Source organism: Mycetomoellerius zeteki, unplaced genomic scaffold (assembly GCF_001594055.1).
Source record: "Mycetomoellerius zeteki isolate Tzet28-1 unplaced genomic scaffold, Tzet1.0 scaffold53, whole genome shotgun sequence".
Taxonomy (NCBI): Eukaryota; Metazoa; Arthropoda; class Insecta; order Hymenoptera; family Formicidae; genus Mycetomoellerius; species Mycetomoellerius zeteki.
This window is the reverse complement of record NW_017257534.1, coordinates 144,873-154,528: the sequence shown is the minus strand read 5'-3', so window position 1 is coordinate 154,528 and position 9,656 is coordinate 144,873. Positions and strand designations below refer to the sequence as shown.

Here is a 9,656-nt window from a genome sequence, read left to right as displayed (position 1 = left end):
ACTAAAAAGATTACGATTCCTCATTGCGAAATTCATTACATATCACAATCTGATTTACGTTACTTTCAAAATTAGCCAATCGGGTTAATGTAACGGTATTAAATATCGAAATATGTAAACGGTAAGTTTGTTAATGACAGCATATTTCCACGTAGAAAAATATAACTGACGCAATCAGGTAAAGTGACGATGTTACGCGTAATTTCTGGTCGCAATTTACTTTCATTTGCGTATTGTTAGCAGCTGCAACGTCCGTGGATGAGCACGTTGCTAACATTAACTTTAACTAATGGCGAGAAAGTCAAACTTCATAGATATTATATATGTTTAAATTGTACATTATCTTTGTTTTATCCGCATTACAAAATTGTAGGCTAAAGCACTCGTGCATCGATGATTACGGCACTTTTTAATGCGAGCTACACTTTTCATCGCAATATCTGTTTAGTGGGTTAATTGTATGAATATCATTAATAAAACATAGAAATAACTGTTAAAGTTGTTATATATTTTAACAATTGCAGTATATAACTGTTCGCGCGTTTAGTCTCAAAGAGAGTCGCGTCGCATCCTTTGAAGAACTCGTGAAATAAGCAGCGTGGTGTTTCCATCTAGGACCGATGGAGACCCGTTATAGATAAAGTTAGCATAATAACTGCCGGTTTTATGCATCACGCGATTACTGACTACGTCTCAAAGGTATCGTTCGGTCAACGGCAGGTGGTATATGCCTCGCAGTCACAGAATGTTTTGCCTTAGCGGGAGGCTATAGCGACTGCCAATTCCTTACGAAGGCAATCCCGCATCTGTTATGTTCATCCTTTGAAAATCATTGCGGATGCTGCACTTAAGTCGGATACCTCCGATCAGTCGGCATGCTGCTGTAATGCCGTTGCATCGCTATTTCACGAGGTCCAGTTCATCAATCCAGTTGTTGTGATCCGTTCCATATCTGTCTGTCTTGTTTCTTGTAATACATGTGCATGAATCGGCACATAGAATCGGTTGAATATTTAATAAGAAGCATTTGTTAAGAGAGTTTTGATTTTTGAATTAAGAAAGAACGAGGTATTAATTATTTGTAATTTATAATCAATTTACTTTTTTATCAAGTAAATGTTACTAATTAATAAATTGCGTTCAGTCATAATATCATAATATCCTTTTATTTTTAATTTCAATGTGTATACGAAATCAGTGGAAGTCTCTGTAATATGTGATTGCATAAAACTTTTAAAATCACTTAGAAGGATTCATAGGATACTTCCCAGGCGGAAGAATTGGCGCCTATCGATTTGTCACGCAGACAGGCTTGCAGCTGCTGCCTCGTCTTTTCTAAACACGGAGTTTCGTGTTTAAATGCCGTTTCTCCATTAGCTAATTGCGGAACCTCCCATAATTCACAATTATACGTTACTATTTTATAATACGAAACTGCATTTAAAAAGTACTTACAACAGGAAACGATTTTTTTCATCCGATGTTAGAAATCGGATGAAAATATTCGCGTTTTGAAAGCGCTAAATTATTATGGAGCTTTGTTTTATTAAAATAGTCACGTGTTTTCATACAAATTATAATACTCAAAATTCAAAACTTCAAGTATGAAAAATAAATATAAAAAATTATGTTTAATCAAGAAATATTATAAAGAACTCTAAATAAATAATTTTTTATTATCTATTTTCAAAGTTCGATAAAAACAGATAATCGTCTATCAAGATAGCTGGCCGCAGTCGGTCATACTTGTGGTATATATCACTCATTAAAATCGCCAAACATATCATCTCTGAGCGATGTAACCGCCGACATCTACCGGCGAGTGTAACAAGATATTTCTTCTTCGTAGAAAGTAAATCAGGTCTCGCGGGCTACTCGAACAAGGCCACCAGACATTATTTCGGATGCGGCTGGTATATTAATTCGTTCGCGATATCATCATCATGTAATTGCCTCATCGGCGGTCACCTGTACTTTTCTCTACTCGTTAACCATGTATTCTCAATTTTTCTGTACTTACTTCACATCAGCTCTCCCTTCTTCCTCGCCGATGCACCCTATCGCGCGACCCTGTTCACGCGTCGTTCATACTCCAGATTCGTGGCCACAGTCGCCGTAATGTGCGTGATGCAAAATTACACAGTCTGCTTCCTTCGAAAAGAAACGTTTTCATGGATAGACCCATTGTCATCGGCCGAGACAAAAAGATAAATAAAGAAGAGTAAGTTCGCGAGGCTAACTACGGACTTGAATAACAAATGTGGACTTTGCACTAATCTTATGTGAATGCAATAAAAAGATTACATTCAATGCTCTTTTTACTGACACACCTTGCTAAGCTATCCGATTGCTAAAGATATATTATTACTACTATATTAATACTGCGCGAGTTAACATGTTTCTCATATCATCTAAAATAAAGAAAAACGTATAGGAATATTATGTGGCCCGGCAGATGGTGTCAGAAGTAGCAATTGGTTATTGTAATTGACATATATAACGCAAGTTTACGCCAACTACTTTGCGGCTAACGATCGTCCGTTATATCGCCATCTGCATCGTAAATATTGTTAGGAATTAATTTTGCACGAGATATTAGAGTGCAATAATAATCGTTCGGCGGGGGGGAGGGGGGGGTTGGATGAATCGCGATTGACGTAGCCTGGATTATTAAAAACTAATTTCGTCTTTGACCCGATTTCTTTACGCCCGTACGCCGTACGAGCGAACGCGGTTAACTGTAAATCGCAAAACCACCATCTAACTGTATTTCGAGCTTTTAGTTCGCGCAGCTACGTTACGTTATTATAGGAATTTGAGAATGTTAAGGTCGATACCGCTAATCAACAATCCGTGAAGGCCATTGGGTGTAGCACGCTATTTAATATTAAAATTTACTAAAAAATAGTAGCTGGAATAATCCGAGTTGCACTCTCACGTTGTATTCTCGCTATCGTGCTTGTTCGATATTGCTTTTTTGTTCAACTCGCATCATAAATTGTTTTTGTTTATTGTATTATTTATTTTGAAATAAGAAAATAGTATAGCGTAAATATTTCTGAACGTAATTTTGTTAAGTAATTTCGATAATCTCGTTCATCGTTTTCGAAGATAATGTCTTGGATTTCGATGTGAGGATTCAGAATAATTAAGGATACTTTATTAGTTCACGATATTTAGTTAATGATATTTATTTGTTGCGACAATACGCGTGTACATTATATTCACATTATTTCTCTATTTATGACATTAGCCTACGTATGCACGTACACGTGGAAATTTACTCAGAGCGATGTACTTTCGTCGCAAAGGAAAAGCGCGACTTTTTTGCGCAACGTCGCGTATCTTCGCATTTTCTCTTCAATGGAAGATAACTCTATCCTCATTCCTCACCATTCACCGCCTTCCGCGTGTACGTATCATATGCGTTATTCATATATGCAGTTATAAACGTAATGAGTCTTCTTTCGCATTCTCGAAATGGCACATTCCTATCAGTGCTCGTTTCAGACGCGAGGGTTAATAATTAATGACAGGCGTCTTACGCGCACGACGCAATCGGCTTCAAATAAACTATCGCGTCCAATAGCACACACACACATACACACAACACGCACACATACACGCATACGCACGCGTGCATATACATCAGTTGTGGTGTTACTGATTGTCGTACAATAAAATAACGGACCTATGCGTTACCACACGAAGCAACTATGCAGTTTCTCATTTCACTGTGGAAAGCTGCAAGGTCGTGGAGTAGTACACCGGCATCCGGATGCCATTAGCGCATTCCTTTCCGGCGGTTGTTGTACTCGTGCACCGGCTACCAACCGGCGGAAGAGTGATAAAAGAGAAAGAGAAGAGTGAGGCCACTATATTCTCGGACACATGCCTGGTACCGCTATACGTGTCCCCTTACGCGATCGACTGGTAACGATTCGTCACGCACATATTGTTTAAAGCCTAGACTTGATGAAGTAAAATATACACGGAAAGAATGATTTTGTTGAAGTATTTAAAAATTTAACTAGATATAAGGATCTGAAAATAATTTTATTGGATCATCAAAATAATTACGTAAAAATCTTAAGTATAATAAACGGTGCTGTTAAAAGTTTTGATATTCTAACAATCAGTTTAAGCGTTCTGTATAATTATTTGAATGGTTTAACAAAACTTTTTAGGTCTATATTTCTAAATATTTCAGCAAACTCATCTTTTCGTGTAGAATTACGCAAACAACAATGTAAATGGACGATAGAATAAAAAATAAAAAATAACGAAAAATAAGAAATAAATAAATCATTTACAGTTGACGTGAACAATGAATCATTTCTTAAAATTTTCTTCTGTTGTATTTGTGACTTTCGTTGTGATTTCTATAAGCCAGCCTTGATCGGAGCCAGCTGCTCATTTACCATACGATAAACACAGATGCGTTTTAATATATTACGCGGTTAATATAATCGTTATATCAAGTTTATATATTTGGCATACTAACCAGAAAGAGAGAATCAAATGGAAGACGATTGTTTGTGAATGTACAGAGTGATTAAATTGACAAAAAAAATTACAGTTATAATATCGGAGCGCCATAGCTATACCGCTCATAGCATTTATACTAGATTGCATCGTTTACATTCTATAATTATGAGTTATAATTGCAAATTATAAATCGCTATTGCCGCGTCTCACATGACATTTCATTATCCTATGCATTTAAGTATAATGGCTGCATCCTGGCGAAAAAAACATTAGAATAAACAAACTTGAAAACCGTTGATGCTTTCAGCTCGGGAAAATGTTCGAAAGTATCAGACTTCTTAGCCTGTTCGAAAGAAAAAAATTATCAGATCCCTTTAGATTCTTTTCCCTCTAGTAATAATTATTACGTTTTCTGTATAGCATCAGCGAAAGAGAAGAGAATTTGAAGAGTCTTTTACTATCGCACTTTTTTTTCTTTCCTCAAGATAAAACTTTTCATTTCGTGTCAAATAGATATATCTCTTAACACTTTTCACTGACATTGCATTTCCTTTCCATTTTTTGGGAGGGAAATTCGTTATAGTCTAATAATTCAGTAATTTTTCTTTTGTACATGTAAAGCATTCGGAGCGCAGACTTTCCTTGAGAATATCTAAGATTTTATATCAGCTTTCGACTCGTTCGGAAACAATGAACTCACCAAAAAGCCCTTTTATTAACGGGAGAGAAAGAACGCGCTCCACTTAAGCTACCAATCAAGATAATTTGCATTCCACCGGTTGTTGTTGCAATCCTGAAACTAGAGTATCGCGTACGACGGTTGGCGGTTAACCCTGAAAATTACACGGGAGAACGGAATGTGGCCGGCACGGAGAAGTCGCGTGCATAGTGCATATAATGCACCGTAAGTGAAATAACGCGTCTCGTATTGACGAACAACCGTGATGCTTGACATAAAAATTCGTTCGTTGTTTAAAAAGTTTCAGTAAAACAGTCTGAATTCTATCAGTCGGACCGTTTTGCTGAAATATAACGTTTCAATAAAATGGATTTCGTGTCAAAATATTTATAAACATGTATATTCTCGTATCTCTGTTATACATATTTCAATTAGAATCAAGACATTCTTTGATGTTTCTGCGTGACTTAATGGCATGCTCGCTTAATTAACTTTGACTGGCTTATTTGGTAAATACACATATATATATATAGATATACTTCTGTATTCGTACGTATATACTCACACACGCACTTTCGTGATGTGGTCCGCTCATAAATATTTTACACTCACTTTCTACTTCAGTAATATATTACAGTAGCTGCAGCAACAATCTTCGCAATAGTCAATATATGTACAGTTTTATTTTATCAGACGTCGTGAAATATCTGATAGAAAAATAAAGAAAAGAAAAGAGGGAATTATATACGATCGCGTTGCAACCTTGACGTAAAAACGACATGATAACAATAGTCAGTGACTAATACGTGTTCATCCATGTGCACAACCGAGCGATAATAATTAGTGGCGTGGAATTCTCTTTTCTTTTGTTCTGTGCGTTTGTACCTAAATGTCTTTTTCTTTTTTTTACATTCGAATAACTGAGTGCACAGAAAATTCAATCTGGTGGCATTTAATCTTTTAATATGCATATTGGTGATATGACTTGCAGTTTTCTTTCATCGGCGAGATCTTAGGAAAGGATCACTTCGAAGAAAAAAGCAGTATCTGTCGTTTCCTGATTTGCATAATACTTCCGTCACGAACAAGTCATGCGGTGGCGCGTTAACGATGTCTACGTGTCGCCGCAACTTTCTGCTCGAAGTTACACATCGATTAAGCAGAGATGTCACCTTCTATAAACATGTTGTTGCTTATAATTCCGAGTTTACATATTGAATAACTTTGCATATTATTTCACTATTCGAATATTAATTTAGTAAAAAGCATTTTTGTTATTGCACGTATAAATATTATTGAAGCAACTTCCAGTAATATTTTAAATAAAATTTTTTTATATTCACATAAATAAAGTTACGAAAGTCAAATTATTCTCTTTCCGTTCGTACATCCTTTGTAGACATTTTTCTGCGTAACACCTATCATTATACCTCTCGGAGAAATTTGTGGCGAAAGGCGAAGCTTTTTTTATAGCTTATAATTGACGCATTCGATGACGTGCCAATTGAGAGAGAAACTTCTGAGCGGCATTTGAATGCTACGTTCCAGTTGCGTAATAACGGATAATTGTTCTTACGCAGTTCCCGATCACTAATCACTGAATACTGATATGTACACGAATCATTCAGGATCTTCAAAGCTAATAAATGGCAGCTCGCCATTTATTTGTACTTGCCTCGAGTGACATTTAAAAAACTGAAGGAATTGAAATTATGATTGACAAAATTTAGACGACTTTCGAGGATTCGCAGGCGACACGTTGAGGTCGTTTACGTAACTGCATCACGATGAAGTAAGCGAGAGTGTTAATTATAGCAACTGAGCGATTAAGATCTCTACCGTGATCATCAGCACTGACGTCTACGCAAAAGCATCTTGGTGCGTTAGATATTTTTAATCGGTGAGGACATTTGTATCATTATCATCTACAGAGAATTAACGTCTTTTACAATATGCGATGTGTGTCATCATCTTGTCTTAAAAAATTTCTCGCAAAATAATTGCTTTCAACCAGAAATGTCGCGGATAATCTTATCCTCGATAAAAATAAAATCAATTTTTTAAGTAATACGTTAATAAATGTACGATATATTTTATTTGATTATACATATATTTATATGTGATTGGTGAGATCCTTCGAAGTTCGAATGTTAAAAAACGCATTTTATTTTCGAACGAGAGCGTTTCCTTTTGCGTTTAAGCTTTTGCTTACGACATCAGTACTAATGTGCTACGATAAAACTTCAACAAGCGCGTGGTCGCAAAGTGTCATAACCAAGGACGCTTTTCTCGGTCGACGTAATATATGCGACTCGCGTATTCTTTGCAATTGCAAATATCGAGACTTCTGATCAGACTTTTTATCTGCTTTTTTTTTATGTAACGCATCATCTTACTTTTTTTCCATGAGTCATATAAATTGCACAGATGTTATATGTGTAACCAATCAATTTCTAATTATATCTCGTTAAAGTACTGTTTAAAAGATGTAATACTTTATTTAATTATATAAAAGAAAGATTCTAAAAGTTCATTGAAATGTTTATATTTTCATGTATTGTATAATAATGTTCAAATATTCGAAAAAACTTTTAATGTCGACGACATTAAAATTTTAAATTTTTCAACTTATTTTCACAGAAAAAAAATATATATAGCAATTTCGTTTTTTTCTATGCTTTATGCCTTCTAATGAGTTTCAGACAGTAAAATTGTCTCCTTTCTAAGAGAGCCGACAATAATTATTGTACTACCTAATTAGTTTGTTCTGCGATAGAAAGGTCGTTGGGTTTCTCGGAGGACGTTATGTCATTGTGTAATTTATGACATCTCGTTGATTTCTTGTTTTTATATGGAATATATTAATCTGATTGAATTATAAATTTTGATAGATAATTATATTCAAAGCAAAAATATACTTTTGTCATCAAAAATTGAGTATCAATTATAATGTTATTGAATTAATTAAGAAAAGTAATTTAAAATACATCTGCTGCTATGTAATACCGTTAGCGTTAAGTAAAACTTGCTACGGAAAGTCGGAATTGCAATGCCAGTCTTTTTCCACGTGACATGACGACGGAACGTGAAATCGCTCGTAACTGTAGCGCCGATGTCACGCTTGGAGAAGCAAGTTGCAAGAAGATGTTTGTTAACTCAGACAAAGTCGCTATTGCATCAACGCGATCGACCGGAAAAAGCAAAATTCATTTTGAACAATTGTCTAGTCGTAACATCATTGATAAAAGAAGAGAGGATTGCACAAAGAAATTTTATCGATCGGACGATAGTTATTAATTATTCATTATATAATGTTTTCATTATTGGCAGCTGGATTGACGTTCAAACACGCCATATTTCTCTGTTAACATTCTAATATAGCGAAGAATATTAGCATATTATTAGTAATTGAATTTATGACCAAGATGTCTGATAAAGAAGGTGAATATATCAATTTAACTCATAAAAATGCTTTGCACTCTTTAAAGTATTTTCTTCTATAAAAAATATCCAGAAATCGCTCTGGACCATCTAGAAAGCTTCAGACAGCATGAGTCTTAAAGAAGCGATTCTAACGGGGTCTCGGCCTAGGCAACGGTTGAATCTGTTGCTGTTGGTGATGATGATATCCTCCTCTCGAATTTGGAGCCTGCGTCCGTTCTGGTCCGTCGTTGAGGCTCAATCCGGCAACCAGCTGTGCGATCTCGCGATCCTTCTTCTCCTCCTTTGGTAGCGCATTGCCGTTCTGCGCGTTGAAGCCCAAGGAGGCTAGACTGCCATGGCTTCTGCTACGATGTTCCGCCCGAATGCTGTAAGAAAAGGCTCTCTCGTTCAGATGACCCTTCCGTCGATATATGCCGGTACCAAAGCGGGACTCGTTTTCCGGACTATCCGCCTGCCGAGCGATATCCGGCGCGGTGAGATCCGCATGAGAGGCAGCTAACCTTCTAGATGTGCCCAAAGTGGAGCTATCCGCCTCCGGGTGTCGTCTGCCTCTGTTTCCTGCGGTACCGTACGTGGCCGCTGGATAAATGGGTGCCGCGGTCGGCGGTACCACCGGTAAAGGAGCATAGACTGGAACTATTGGTGCCGCTGCCGGAATGGGCCTTAAACGTGGATGATGATGACTTTTTCGCGGCAAGGTGGCTGCTGGTACCAAATACACCGGCGCCGGTCTAGCCAAAGTACCAGCGACGGATCGACTACTGGGTGGTAGCGGATGATGATGATAATGTTGCTGCCTGATAGGATGACCCAGAGTGTGATGTCCGTGACCGTTGGCATATACGCCTTGATGCAGCTGATGATGAAGGAGCTGCTGTTGTTGTTGTTGCTGCTGCTGCTGCTGCTGCTGTTGCAATGCGTCCTCATGCAATGAACGAGTCTTCATTTTTTTAAGCTTCTTATTAGCTTTCCTTCGCGAGGAAGAGGATTCCTCCAGCAACAAAGGTTGAGCGGGTGGGGGCGGGGGTGGTGGTGGCGGCGGGGG

At 37.2% G+C, this 9,656-nt stretch overlaps 1 protein-coding gene across 1 annotated transcript in view; it reads right to left on the bottom strand.

Moving 5' to 3' along the window:
* Window positions 1-8,107: 8,107 nt before the first annotated feature.
* Window positions 8,108-9,656, bottom strand: part of LOC108727769 (uncharacterized) — a 4,102-nt gene continuing 2,553 nt past the window's right edge. The window contains exon 2 of the mRNA XM_018456002.1: window positions 8,108-9,656. This exon is cut by the window's right edge and continues 1 nt beyond it. Within this exon, the coding sequence (XP_018311504.1) occupies window positions 8,739-9,656 (918 nt within the window). The 3' untranslated portion in view covers window positions 8,108-8,738.